We start from the raw sequence: 15404 nt of genomic DNA, 5'->3' as shown, positions 1-15404 counted from the left end.
TCTATTTCCCTGTAATAATAATCCATATATAGATTAGTATAAATAGAGGATAAAGTAACTATAAAAGGGCATGACTTTGAATGTTGAATTTCTTCATCTTTTTTAATATATCATCTTCTTTCTTCTTATTCTTTATCAAGATCATCTTTACTATCTTTACTTTCTATCTTATTCTCTTCAACCTATTCTCATATACACAATTATGGATAAAGATACATTTACTTATCAAAGGAACGTTGTTCAAGATCATAATTGAACGGGTCACGACAACGACCAAATTCAAGTTGAAGCTCTCTCTTCCTCTCCCAAAATTGAATGCCATGTTTTTTTTGTCCAACATCTAAGGAAAGATCCAAGCTTGATAGGAAATCCGACTAGTAGTGGAAAAAGCCGAGAATTCTGGAGGCTAGTGGCAGAATTGGAGGGTTAGTAGTTGAGTTAGCGACAAAAAAAAAGGATTTTGATGTGGTTGTGTTCGAGAAGGACTTAAGTGCCATTAGAGGAGAGGGTTAGTACAGAGGACCAATTCAGATGCATATACAAAGTAATAACACTGAGGTCACCCACCGAAGAGGTTATGGATGCCTACGACATCACCGACGACCGGATTAAAGTTCGGGTTGATGGAATTTCCAGTAATAGGAATTAAAAGGGAGCAATGCTAAGTATATACCAATTACGCGGATTAAAAATAAAATAAAAATATTTATGTGTACAATATAGTTTATTTGTCAAAAACTTAACACTGTTATATATATATATATATATATATATATATATATATATATATATATATATATATTTTAATAAATATGAGACAATTTACAAGATCATGAATATCCACTATAATATTTTAGGTGAAAGATGAAATTAAGAAATTGTCTCAACTTGGTGAATAAATATAATATTGTGGATTAAATTAACATTCAGAACAATTAGTAACTAGTTAAAGGGTCTAACCGAAAGTAAAATTAATCTCGAGAGTGAATTTGAAATGATAAATAAGTATTGGGGTTAATTTACAAAATTTTAATGTATATGGTTTCCCTGGTTTGCCATTAATTACCATGGGCTTTCGCGATCACTGGCTGTGAATAGATTTTCTGTTTTTTCGGTTTCCTCTTTGGTTACCACTTATCATCGAGGCTTCTTCAGCTTTCACTTGCTACAAACCATCTCCTTCACGATGTCGGAAGCCGGTGGCGCCGATCAGGTATCTTCGCTTTTAATTCATCATTTCAAATCAATCTGGACAAGGTTTCAGACTTTCAGATCGCTTTCAATGTAGCTTTTCTTAAAACATTCATGCATTATTCCTTGGAAAACATTGTGTATTCAATCCATATTTGTCAGCTCTTATTAAAAAAACAATTAAACATTCTCAATTGCCTTGTATGATTTGTAACTTGGTCTTCTTGCAGCAGATGCCAGCAGCACTTCATGGGCTTGAACACTTACAAAATGGTAATATACAGATGTTTCCAGTCATTTATCCCGTACTTGTTCCGGGGTCATTCCATGTGCAGAACGAGGAACAGGTAAATCGTGGAGCAGGCATTTATGCTGTTCCTGTTCTTCCATTCGCTGGACCCGTAGCAGGATTTCCGTCCAACAATCTCATCCCTCTTACTTATAATGTACCAACGTAAGTTTGAAGTTTTATTTCTTGTTGGATCCAACATCAAGTTTTAGTGTCTTCCTTCTTGTTTTTCATTATTGTTTATTACCTTCATTCTTTGTGCTGCCCATGTTGTTATGGATTTCTTGTTTGCACCAATACCTGATCTAGGATTAAGAACAAAACTGCTCACTTTCTAGAAGGGAAATCATGTAGTATTATAACATGGCTGGTGACAGCAAAAAGAGAATAATTTTAGTGTCTCTTTTAAGTTTATCATGCTAATGTAGTGTTGCTTTGTTGAAGACAAAGCTCGAGCACTGCAGGTGAAGCAGGAGAGCAGCAACAGGCTGTTCCGCAAAGACAAATTGTAGTAAGGAGATTCCAAATTGCGATCCATCTTGACGTGTTACTCATTATGAAATTAGCAGCTGTTATATTTCTATTCAACCAAGAAGGATCAAGACAAAGGCTTGCTCTCCTTGTGTTTTTTGCTTCCCTTGTTTATTTGTAAGTACTGATTTATAAGTTTAAAATGTTTTGAGTATAATAAATAAACTTGATTCCTCGGGTTGTTGACTAGATATCAAACCGGTGCACTTGCTCCATTGATAAGGTGGCTTTCACAAGGAATGCAGCGACGTGCACAACCACCAAGACCTGCTGCTAGGGCTGAAGGGATTGAGAATGCTGTTGTTCCAGGTATGTATGTTCTAATAGTTTAGGGTTTAAATCAGCTTATGAACAATAAATAGCACATGAAAACTTACTAGCATGTTTCAGATGAACAGCCCGATGCTTTGAATGAGCATGCGGTAGAAGACAATGATGGTAACCGCTGGTGGGGAATCGTAAAAGAAGTCCAGATGATTGTCTTTGGATTCATCACTTCTCTTCTTCCAGGCTTTCACAATATAGACTAGATTATTATTAGTATAGATCTTAATAATATTCATCGTGATGCTCTGTTTTTTAGCCTGACCATTTGTTTAAGAAAACACAAAGAGGAAGTTGGAAACATTTAATGACCAAACCAACAATTTATGATTATATATATGTATGTACAAACAGCAAACATAATAGAATAGAACAGAACAGAACATAACAGCTATTGTAAGTCTTACATATTGAATCACACACATTTAATAATGAATTTATTATTATTATTTAACGAGAATCTCCTCAAACCTTCCTGTTGTTGTTCTTCTTCTTCTTCACATTTCTCGATGATCTTCGTCGCCTGGCGGTGCAGGTGCAGCCATGGCATAGCCTGGAAAACCGGCTGAATTGTTCAACCCATAGTATATAGGTTGACCTGTTGTTCCATCAATAGGTCTCCCAGACATGTCATAAGGTTGTGGGGGACCCTGCCTTACATTAATCCCACCATAAATATGATGAGGATGCTGATGAAACCCAACTGGCACCTGATTCATAGCCTGTGTCTGGAATGGTTGTTGAACAAATGGAGTTCTTATGAGTTGTTGTTGTTGCTGAATTTGTCCAGGAAGGTAATAAACAGGTAAATGACGCAAACCAGTGCCTGGATAATGAGGCCAAATTGGATTATTATCAGTGTATCCACCTGTTTGCTGGATATATATCTGCTGTTTGTTCGTTTCCACTGGGCTTTCTACCGGAGTTGGTGGAGTCTCCTTTGGTTCGATTACTACCGCAGCGAAGTTATCCGGCTTGGTCTTCACCGGTGGAAGATCCGGCAAAGGCGGAGGAGCTAACGACGACGAGGTGGAACAGAAAGGGGATGATGATACAACTGGAGCAGGTGAACCAGGATCCGATACTGATACGTTATCCTTATCCACCACGTTAAACCTCGATTTCAATTTCGGCTCACGAGGAAGATTATCCTCCGAATTCTCTAATCCGAATAAATAATCCGGTACTTCCGATACAATCGAAGAAACCTCCGATCGAACGCCTTCAAGAACAGCGGCACCGCCTCCATTGAGCGCGTCGAGAAACCAATGCTCGCGCTTAGTCGATCCATCGAGGAGAGAACTGATACTACTCGCTCTTGAAACGGAGTCACTTGAGAAGAGGAATAATCGGAGGCGAGCTGATTGTTTTCCGCCGGCGGTAACGAGACGATCGTATTCATCCATCATGTTCTCGAGATCCTCGTCGCCGGTAACTGTAATCAAGGAATCGAGATCTTCGCTTGGGAGTTGATATTTGACGCTAATATTGGTTTCTCCGGCGAGTTTGGAGAGTTTGGAATGAAGAGATGAGAAAGTAGCGGCGCGGCGAGGTATGGTGACGATTCGAGTATCGCCGCCGACGTAACGGAGCTGATTATCGTGTGGCCGCGGGAGAATCTTGCCGCCAAAGCTACACATGAAGCGTACACGTGGCAGATCGTCGGTGGTACGGTGGTGATCGGAGCGAGGAGAGGAGGTGACTGAATCTAGGTCAGATTGATTTTGCGATGTCATTGCTTCTCTCTAAAATTACGCGAATATAGACGACGACAGAAATACTGCTACTTCATCTCCACAATCATCCCCACTTTATTTAAAGAGGAGAGAAGAAAGAGAAAATGAACTTTATTTCATGCGTTGTAAGAGAGAGAGGATGATAAGCTTATATGGCAGTTAAAGGACAATATTGGTATTTTCCTTTTTCTTTCTTTTATTAAACTAATTTGGTAACTCTAAAATAATTTATAATAATAATCAATCAAATTACATATAATTTTCTTTTTTTAAATAGTATTTATTTATTTTTGAATTTAAGTATAAGAGATGGGTCAAATTGTTAAATTTGAGATATGAGATTTCACCTCATAATTTTTCTTCTATGTATTTTTGTATTAAAATGACGTCATTAATTTATTATTTACCTGACTTAAATAAATAAATAAAAATTCGTTAAGACTAATTTAACTAATTATCTAGCGAATTGATGGTTTGATTACCGAATTTTAGAAAATCATTAAATAAAACTCTTAATTAACTGAAATTTGGTAGTTAAATTAGTCATATGGATCTAGTATTGGAAGATTTACTTTGAGCGTTCAGTTGAAAAACCAGTAGTTAAATTAAAAAATGGATGTTAGTATTGGAAGATTTTCTATGAGCGTTCAATTGAAAAATCGTGGAGATAATTTTAGGTGAGTTATCTCGGTTATTTATGGGCATGTCCTTCCACAACTAAAGACAAAGTTTTTTTTTTCTGAGTTGGCTAGTATTGCTAGTCTATGGGATCTTCCTATTGTGTTCATGGACGACATGAATGAGGTTAGATCCCTTTCTGAAAGAAAATGTGTGTGAAGACTCACGAGTGTTATGCGAGAATTTTTTGAAACCATTGAGAATCTCGAGTTTGTTGATTTACCATTAGAAGGATGTCAATATACTTTTAGGAGAGATGATGATCATAGTGGACTCGTTTAGACATGTTTCTAGTAAGCGATTCAATTTTTCGTAGGGTAGCTAATGTCTTCCAAAAAGTTCTTCCATGGAGTTACCCTGGTCATCGACTAATCTTGATTGAGCGTAGGTTAGTTTTAAGGGTTTATCGTATATTTAGGTCCGAGAATAAATGGTTGATCAAACCAGATTTCCTTCCGATGATGCAAACTTGGTGGGAGAACCAAGTGATATGTGGGTTACATTCTTCTAAGATTTTTGTTAAATTTAGAGATATTTGGAATTTGCTTAATAGTTAGTTTATAGGGGACCGTGATTACTTTTGATCTAAGGTTGATACTTTATGATATAAGATTAATGTTATTGATTGGTTTATAGGGCTGTGTGTGAGTTGTTCGATTATAAGATTAGCCCTCAAATTCATTTGATTAGTGAGTTACTATGCAAGAAAGAGGAAATCGGGACTCATTAGCGTAGTAGGGCTACCTGGTTAAGATGATAAGAAGACAAAGTTTTTTTATAATGTTTCGAATGCTCAGGTTAGAAATAATGCGATTAATTATATCTCAATTCTCAGGATTACTCATGAGAGTGAGCCAACTATTTCCGTAAATATTATCTAGTTTTATAAAAATTTATTTCTCGAACCGTTTCTCGATAGGCCAAAGTTAGACGGTATAAACTTTGTGGCTATTAGTTTTGAGCTGAAGTGTATTTTTTAGAGACTTTTACATTGTAGGAGGTGGAATATGCTATTAACGCGTTGGTAGTGACAAGGCTCCAACTAGCGATAGTTTCACTTTGACTTTCTTAAAAAAGACGTGGATATTCCTTAAGGGGATGTTATGACGGCTATTGAACCTTTTTATCGTTTCTCCTCTTTCGACAAAAGTTAGAATTCTACTTCGATTGTTCTCAATTGCAAGTCTTCATAAACTATAGGCCTAAAAAAATTTAGGCCTATTAATTTAGTCACGTCTTTTTACAAGATTATTTCAAAATATTTGGCTAACAGGATGCATGTGATATTAGAATCAATTATATATGTTAATCAAATGATGTTTATTAAAGGGCGTTAAATCTTTGATGCAACGTTGATTATCAATGAGTGCATTGATTCAGCTAACTCTAATAGTGCTCAATATGTATTCGTTAAACTTGATATTCGTAGAAATTTGAGAAAAGAGAGAAATTTTATTTATTGTGTTTTTTGTTTGTTACATAAGTACTCCAGTGCTTAAATAGTAAACATTACATATGCAAAAAAAGAAATGATTTAAACAATAAGATCATATAATTGATTTAATATCAAATCTTCAATCAATTTGCAAATCAATTAGTTTCTCGGTCAATTATCAAATCAATTTGTCTAATTGATTGATTTGCTACTGACTTTCCATATTTGAAGATATTTCTACAATATTGAAAAAGTTTATGATCATATTAACTGGAACTTTTTCTTCGATGTCATTACTAGCATGGAAATGGGCAAAAATAGATCTGGTGGATAAAATTTTGCATTTCCATGGCTAAATTTTATGTTATAGTAATGGTAGTTCTCAAAGCTTTTTCCAGAGTTTGGAGGGATTAGGCAGGACAACCCATTGTCCCATTTTTATTTGTCATTGTCATGGAAGCTCTTTTTATGATGACGATCTTTGCTAAAAATAATGGACTTATCCATGTGGTTGATTGCGGATCGAGGAGAGCTCCATTTTCCATTTCTCACTTGCTTTTTGCTAATAATACGCTCTGTATAATATAGGCTTCCCGTAAAAATTTCAAATACATGTGATATTTTGTTGTTATTTGGCGCTTTCTTGGGACTTCGTGTTAATCTTGGCAAGGCTGAAATATTCTTCTCTAATTCTGTGTCGGCTAGGAGAATATCTTGTTTGGCGGGTATTTTGGAATTTGGCATTGAAACGTATCTTGGTCTTCCACTATGTGCAAAGGTTCGATCTAAAGTCTCTTGGGATCCGATTATCTCTAAGATGGGAAAAAACTCTCTATCTAGAAAAGAAAGTTGATCTCTAAGGAAAGTCGTATAATTCTCATCAAGAACACGCTGAAATCTATGCCTACTTACATGATGTCATTATTTGTGATTCTTAAAAGCATGATATTAAAAATGGAGAGATTGATTGTAATTTTTTATGTGGGTCTTTCGAGTCTTCGTTTTTACATCTTGTTAGTTATGACAAAGTAAAAATGCCAAAGATTAAGGAAGTTTGAGTTTTTGTGACCTATGTGCTTTTAATAAGGTTTTATTGTCAAAGTGGTGTGCTCATTTTGGTTTGGAATAGGGAAGTCTCTGGGTAATATGATCAGAAGCAAATATGGGTTAGATTAGTCTAGTTAGTTTACAAAAATATCCAGTCGCCCCATGAGATGTAGCATATGGAGTGACATATCAATTAGGTGGAAAAGTTATCGTGAACATTCTTTGTTTATCGTGGGTGACAGTTCATCTATTTGTTTTTGGGAGGATACATGGTGTGGGGTAAGAGTTTTGTTATTCTCTTCCCTGTGCTTCTCTATATTACTATTTGTAGAGATGTCACAATTAAAGATATGTACGACCATCACTCCCAAGGTTTTGCGAATCGTATCAGATATAGAAGATTATTATTTGAGGAAAGTTTTCTTCTATTGATAGATCGTTAGTGGCCAACAAAGTGGTGTCTCCGTTGAACCAGGATACGATGCAATGGATAAATTTGTATAAGTTTGATGTGGGACATTGTTATTATCTCTTTGATAGAGTCGTTCCAACTAAGTTGTGTTAGGAAATATTATGGGAGTCTAAGACTCCCACTAAGATCTATTTTTTTGGGTGGAGTGCGATACACGATGACATTCTAACTGATTATAAATGTATGCACAAAAGTCTTGTCTTAGTTAATCGATATTGTTTGTGTCTTAAGGATGTGGAGACGGCCCATCATCTCCTTTTACATTGTAAGGGTGTCGCTAGTATTTTGAGTATTCTTTAGAGTATTACTGGTATTTATTGGGTTATACCGGGAACCATTGATGCGTGTTGGAAAACGTGGATTGAGGCAGTTAAATTTGCGGGTCTGAAACAATGGAGTTATATCTCTATTATTTTTTGTGGATAATTTGGTTGGAGAAAAATCGTAAAACTTTTAAGAATCTCAAACAATCGTTGCAGACTTTCACAATTTTATCATTCTAACATTATATGAGATTTGATGTGGGAAGCCAACAAATTCAATCAGAGAGTTAATTGTCATTATGGAAGATCTCTGTAAAAGTTAATTTTGTATTATTTATGTGATTTTTTTTCACAAATGTAATGTTTTTGTCGTTGTCTTAAACGATTATTCATTTTATAATATAATTGCATGGATCATTTTTATAAAAAAAAAAATAGATCTATTATTTATTTTATTATAAATGTCAAATAATAAATTAGCGACGTTTAAAAGCATTAGGCAGAATCTCGTTTTTTATAATTTTTATAACAAATAATCTCAAATTATGAGATTTACTAAAAAAAAAAAAGTAATAATAAAAATAATAATAATATATATATATATATATATATATATATATTCAAAATTTCAATTTACACTCTCAGTAAAATAAAATAAAATAAATCCCAAATATTGAAGATTACCAGCAATAGTATTAGCCTATGAGTCTACATCAAATATAGAGTGGACTAAAAGATATATATTCGAGGCCATCTCTATCCACTCCTTTTTCTTCTTCTATCTTCTAGTTAAAATATACATATAAATGGGTTAGTTTGATTACAGTTTATTCCACTTGTTTATTATTCATTCAATTCAATATATTCTATCATCAATCATAATGTTTTGACAATTATGATTTTAATGCATACAATTTTTTATTATTCGTACAGATTATTGTTTCACTTGTATTAGTTTCCTGTGTTCAATTGTCAATTTTGATCAATCAGCACCTTATATATATTGCCACATATATATATATATATACTTGTCAATTATTGAGCTCAATATTAATTAGAAACTCATGGTGACGTAAGGTCGGTTTGTCAGGACATGATAATGACACGTCAATGTTATTAATTTCTTTATCAAAATTATATATGCTCCAATTATGATTTGATAGTGAATTTTTTTCTTTTGTATTGTAGGCATAGTAGGCTATGAATTATCATCGAAATTATAGATTTTTCTCAAATTTAAACCTGGTTTATTCTAATTCTAACTCATTATGTTTTGTTTTTCAATTAATTATATATATATATATATAATATATATAAAATGATGATTAATTTTTAAAGTGTTCGAATTACCGGGTCGAGAGTTGTAATTAATTTGGATATATATGTGAGAGTAAATTGATATTTGGGTCGGATTGTGGGTTGACCCGTCCATAAACTTAAAACGGTTAAAAATAAAATTAAAAATACTATAGGTATTGTTCAAACTTGCAACCTAACAAAAACAAGTACAACATTTTAACCAACTAGGCTAATAACATTTTATATTTTAAATTAAACACCAAATTTGATGATAACGGACATTTTAGCAATATAAGTTCAACTTTTTAACTAACTAATATATATATATATATATATATATATTGCTTAATTTTTAAAGTGTTCGGATTGCCGAGTCGAGAGCGGTGATTAATTTGAATATATGTGAGAGTAAATAGATATTTGGGTCGGATTGTAGGTTGACCCGTCCATAAACATTTTTACCGTAATATTTTTTTTCAATTTTTTATATTATTACTCGTGCAAATGCACGGATATACGTGCTAGTTAAATAAAATAATATTTATAAATATTTAGAATGTACGTTTATTAAATTGTATTTTTTTTATATAAATAAGAAAAAAAATGTGATTTGAAAAAGATTTTAGATGATTCAAATAAAAGATAAATTTGATATTTATTTTTTTTTATAAAATTTTAAATAGATACAATCTTCCAGACTGTTCAATTAAAAAAATGATTGTATTATTCTTTTTAAATGCGACAAATAATTAAAAAATAAACATAATAGGACATAACTTTGGCCTCAACTAGGACAATTATATATGGTGCCAGAATCAATCAATCCATTAAAATATCGTGGGCGCTGCTGAAACTTTGAATATAATTTGGTACATTTTTTTAATAAAATAACACCACCATTACAACAGCTATGGTCTAGATAACATACAATATGATATAGAACATACGGTCGGTCGGTCTGTCAGTCCCAAATCTAAACCTAGATGAACTGAATTGCTGTTGCTTCCACAATAAACATACTAAAGGACTGTTCTGATGTTGTTCATTTCCAACATCTTCTTTAATTATCTTGCATGCATCCATTGTTGTTGTTGTTAAGTAATTATCAAAAATTCATAAACAAAATCATCCACTGCTACTGCTTATAGTCCCCAGGTGATCATCATCATCATCATCTTCTTCTTTTTCCCTCATAGCTCTATCTTTAATATCTTGTATCATCTTCAAAACCTGCCACATTAATGGTCTATGTTCTGCTGATGTTAAGCTACAAATGCTTGCAACATCCACCAGCATTTCCAGCCTCTTATTATTATTATTATCATTCTCCCCAACTTCGTAATCATCTCTCATTGCTCTCACCCAACCCCGAAGATCTGCTGGTTCGATGAACGGATGTTGTGATGGAGGTCTACCTGTTAGAAGCTCTAATAATAGAATCCCAAACGCGTAAACGTCTGATTTATGAGTTAGCAGGCGGCCTGATTTTCTAGCCTCCGGGGCCTTGTAGCTTTCAGTGTCGGGGTCGGAGGGAGTGTTAAAAGAGGAATCTGTGAGGATTGAGAGGGAATAATCGGTTGTGCAGGCTTCGAATTCTGAACCGAGGAGAATGTTTGATGATTTTATGTTGCCGTGGATTAAGTTTGATGATTGGTGGATGTAGGCTAGACCGTGTGCCACATCTTCTGCAATCTTTAAGCATGATGTCCAATGAAGAGGTTTTGCCCTTGTTGATCTTGATCCTGTTGTATTTTATCAAATCAAATCAAATAAAATATGCATTAAAAACTATCAACTTTCCAAAATTCATTGTTTCCTAATATGTACTTCTTTATTTAGGCACTATTTGATTTCTATGAACTAAGAAAATTATTTAGTTTCCCGGGTGTTTTTATGTAGATAAGTCCATGACTACTCTTCCTTAGCGATGATTGTGTTATACCAACCCAACTATTTATCTTAAGTAGGCAACTAAATTCATCATTTTGGATTGCAAGTTAGTTTTCATACCAGAGGCTCTTAACTGCAATCAAATTATAATATCATTTAAGTAAGATACTAAGAAAGAAGATGGATGTGTACCAAGACTACTTACACGATGCAAAAGCAATACAATTACTACAAAAGAATTACTTGTATTGAATATATGCTCTGGATACCAAAATATCATTTGGTAAAGTTTCTGGCAAATGATACTATTTGCAAAAGGGATACAAAAACCACACCAATCACAAGTATTTAACAACTGTCCGATTAAGTTTAGGTTGTTGCTCACACTTGAAAACATCATTGATAAGTTCTCTTTGATTTTTATACCGAATTGAGAATAGTTTGAGACAAGACACCCTCCCCCGAAAACAAAATGAGAATACTGAATTAAATTGTGAATACTAAAACAAATAACAATGTTACAACAGCCAAGAAAACGGATGGGGTTATGTCATTTTAACAGGCTCTCACCTTTCCCAATTCTCTCTATATCTCATCCTCTATTCAATGTATTCTCATCTATATGATTCTAATCTCAGATTCTATTCTTCTTTTATACCATTAAAGTATTATTCTGTAATTCGAGGCTAGATTTAACCTATGTTTTATTTGCTATCATAACAAACAACTCTGGAAATAACAACAAAGATTGAGAACGTTAATTATAATCTTAGTTTGTACTGATGTTTGATTGCTACCATTCAAAAACTTTAGGGTCGTTTGTCATCTTAAAATTAAAGTTAGGGTTCGTCTAGCTTTGAATCTTGACCCTCCCACTTTTAAGTTTTCTTAATGAAATGATGCTAAACTATTTTCCCCCAAAAAACAAGGCTTTGTTCGGTTTGACAAAATCAAACATCATTTCACTTCTCTCTCATCCATCACATCATTTAAATCGTTATCCAAAATACTAAAATACCCTTTATTTTAAATTATTATTTTTTATTTTATTTATATATATCAATTATTATCTTCTCAAAATCATCAACTGTCATTATTTTTTATCTCCCTTTAAGATTTTTAAATAACCACAATCCGAACTAGGCCCAACTCTATATATACTGCATGGAATTGATCTATAGATAAAAAAAAATATGTTAAATATTCTTTAGTCTTACATTGGAAGATCATATCTGGATCTAATAACGTACCATGGATCTAATAACGTACCAATGTGGTTCATCATTTCCTCTCTCCTAATTTATTAGAATTTATCAATTTGGTTCATCATTTCCTCTCTCCTAATTTATTAGAATTTAGGTTAAGACCATCTCCAACTCATAAACTCATTCTCAAACCCAAAATGCAGTAAACATCACATCAAACAGTAATTCATCTTCAACCCAAAAACATATTCTCAAAGTCAAACCCAAAAGAATATTCTTAGAATATTTATTTCTTACACTAACTTTTTAACCTTAATATTATCTATATATTTATCAATTTTACATATTTAACCCCAATCTTTTCTCTCTCATTTAATAAATTAAAATAAAATTAATTATATATCAATAATTCATAAACAACAAAATAATTTAAATATATTTAAATAAACATATTATATTAAAACAAACATTGTTAACATATTATAAGATAATTTATAAAATTAAAATTATAAAATATAAGTTAAAAATATAAAATAAATTATAAAATATAAAATAAATTAGATTAAATTTCAAATATAATAAATTTAATGATTTAATTATATATTTAAAATAAAATTTAACTTTTTATTTTAAAAATTAAAAAAAATATATAAATTGAAGGATTAATTTAAATGTAAAAAAATAAAAGTTATAAAAAAAAAATATAACCTAAGGGTCTTTTTTTTAAATGGCCAAAATGCTCCAAAAGGGCCACTGTAGGAAAGAGAGTACAAAATCTCATTTTGAATTTTTTTTGTACAGATGGGTTGGAGCAAAAAGTGGCACCCAAAACTCATTATATCATTATGGTGCCTGTTGGAGGAGATGGTCTAACATTTTCAAAAGATGAAAAAAATTGAATTGTCAGTGCATTACTGCAATCTATATATTAGGCAATTAGTTAAGGTGTACTATGTACTATTCCCACAATTAATATGTATTTTTTTTAGAAAAAACCTATTTCTAGAGAACTTTTAAACCAGTCAATTAATTAATCAGATCTTGGATCTGATTTAATGGAAGTGAATCCAATTGACATGATTACTTCATCATCAAAGAATGGCTATAATTAAATTTTGATTTAATAAGATAAGCACTTAAGACGTGTTTCCAGATGGGATGAAGTATAATAGGTTCCACTGATATGAGTGGTGCCCACAAAGGAAAAAAAGCAACTTGCCATCATGGAGTATTGATTGACTAATCTTTTTGGGGTGCTACGGACAATAGCCCCAGCAGATGACACATTAAAAGAGGTCATGTTTTTGGGTAATCAAATAATCAATCAGCCTTAGTTCAAGTGACTCAGTGAGTCAGCTCAATTAAGGGACACTAACTACTATGAGAAAGGTAATGAACACTCACCGTGAATGAGATTGAACAGGCTTCCATTAGGCTGGTAGTCATAAATAACGAGCCTTTCTTCTTTTGCTTGAAAGAAAGCTCTCATTGGAACCAAATTTGGGTGTCTTAATTGACCCACTTTCTCCATATGTCTCTCATAAGCCTCACTGCTTGTGATTGCAGTCTTTCCAGCATCCAGCCGCTTTACCGTAACCACAAGTTGATTGTTCATCAATGCCTTGTAGGTAGTCCCAAGTGTACCCCTTCCAAGCAACTCAGCAGATGCTTTCATTAGCTGCTCAAGCGAGTACATTGGCGAGTCCCCTGCACAGAACACCAGATTACCACTTTTATGCAGCCGCTGCATGTCAGTATTTTGCAATTTCTTCTCTTTCATTTCCAATTCATGACTCCGAGTCCGAACCTCACTCACCACAACTGCACCACCTCCTGATACATTTACATCAGCAACTTCGGACTCAGAATCAACCCTGGATTTTGAGATTGTGTTGTGTTTCGGTTTCCAATACTTGCTGAACAATGTGACAAGGCTTAGAATGACTGCAACTAGGATTAGAGTTCCAACTACAAAACCTAAAATTAACCCGGCAAATCTCTTGTGCTTCTTCTGCGAGGAAGAAGATGGAGAGTTCTCCATTCCTTGAGACTGTGTAATCTGTTGAAACGGAGGCGCCGGCGGGGCGTATCCGGTAGTGGAGGATGATGAGTTGAAAAATGGAGAAGCGGAGGGACATTGTTTATTTATAACCTCGCCGCAGAGGTTAGGGTTCAAGGAGAATGAAGAAACACTGAAGTGTGAAAGAGTAGGCGTAACGGGAATAGGACCGGTTAAGTTATTGCCGGAAACATTGAAGATCCTGAGAGACGATTGGTTTAGCGGCGGAATGCTGCCGTTTAAGTAGTTTCTATCAAGTCGGAGATAGTTGAGTCTGTCGAGACCAATAATCCCAACCGGAATCGAACCGGAGATGTTGTTTCTAGATAGATCGAGGATAAGAAGACGATGGAGATATAGAAACGAGACCGGAAATGTACCGGAAAACGAGTTGTGGTCGAGGAAGAGTGATTTAAGGTTGACGAGTGGGGAAAGGTCTGGAATCGGTCCGGCGAGCGAGTTGTTCTTGAGGCTGAGGACTCGGAGCTGATCGAGACGAGTCAATGTGTTGGAAGAAAAACCGCCGCGAAGGCCAAAGCCTTGAAGGACGAAACGAACAACTCGGCCTTGGACGCATTTAACGCCCTGCCATTGACAGTAGTCAAATCGCTCGTTAAGCGTGTAGATAAGTTTACTGTCTAAATCGGCGTTGGATTTGAACGATAAAATGGCGACTGCGTCCGGGGGAAACGCTGAGTCGGGAACGGCGGCAATGGCGGTGGCGATTGAAACTAGGAGGATGAGAGGGAATAAGGTTTTGAAGAAATTTGGCGGATTCATTGTTTTTAGAGGGAGAAGGATTGAATAGAAAGCTTTCTCTTCAATGGCTGACTGATGCTTTTTTCGTTTCAGTAAATTATACTTTTTATGAGCACGAGACAGTCTCTGTGTGTATTTAGTGAATAAATTTGAATTTTTGTCCCACTAAGTCTTTGTTTGGTTTAAATTATTTGAACAATTGCCACGTTTGATTTTGCTTTAAACT

General features: G+C 34.0%; 3 protein-coding genes across 3 annotated transcripts; 1 reads left to right on the top strand and 2 right to left on the bottom strand.

Moving 5' to 3' along the window:
- Window positions 1-1138: 1138 nt before the first annotated feature.
- On the top strand, window positions 1139-2582 carry LOC124920674. The gene is made up of 5 exons (XM_047461218.1): window positions 1139-1213; window positions 1425-1645; window positions 1925-2128; window positions 2202-2320; window positions 2402-2582. Exons 1-5 carry the CDS (start codon window positions 1187-1189, stop codon window positions 2539-2541), a joined length of 711 nt encoding a protein of 236 aa, XP_047317174.1. The 5' UTR covers window positions 1139-1186; the 3' UTR covers window positions 2542-2582.
- Window positions 2583-2638: 56 nt separating this feature from the next.
- On the bottom strand, window positions 2639-4149 carry LOC124920673. The gene has a single exon (XM_047461217.1). It carries the CDS (start codon window positions 4069-4071, stop codon window positions 2833-2835), a length of 1239 nt encoding a protein of 412 aa, XP_047317173.1. The 5' UTR covers window positions 4072-4149; the 3' UTR covers window positions 2639-2832.
- Window positions 4150-10069: 5920 nt separating this feature from the next.
- LOC124921857 (probable inactive receptor kinase At5g67200) lies at window positions 10070-15272 on the bottom strand. Its single transcript, XM_047462556.1, has 2 exons — window positions 13765-15272; window positions 10070-11007 (listed from the first exon to the last, which is right to left on the bottom strand). The coding sequence occupies exons 1-2, from the start codon at window positions 15197-15199 to the stop codon at window positions 10391-10393; spliced, it is 2052 nt and encodes a 683-aa protein (XP_047318512.1). The 5' UTR covers window positions 15200-15272; the 3' UTR covers window positions 10070-10390.
- Window positions 15273-15404: the final 132 nt, after the last annotated feature.

This window comes from Impatiens glandulifera, chromosome 1, assembly GCF_907164915.1.
Source record: "Impatiens glandulifera chromosome 1, dImpGla2.1, whole genome shotgun sequence".
NCBI lineage: Eukaryota > Viridiplantae > Streptophyta > Magnoliopsida > Ericales > Balsaminaceae > Impatiens > Impatiens glandulifera.
Note: the sequence above shows the minus strand (reverse complement) of the source record. Positions and strands in the feature narration are given on the sequence as shown.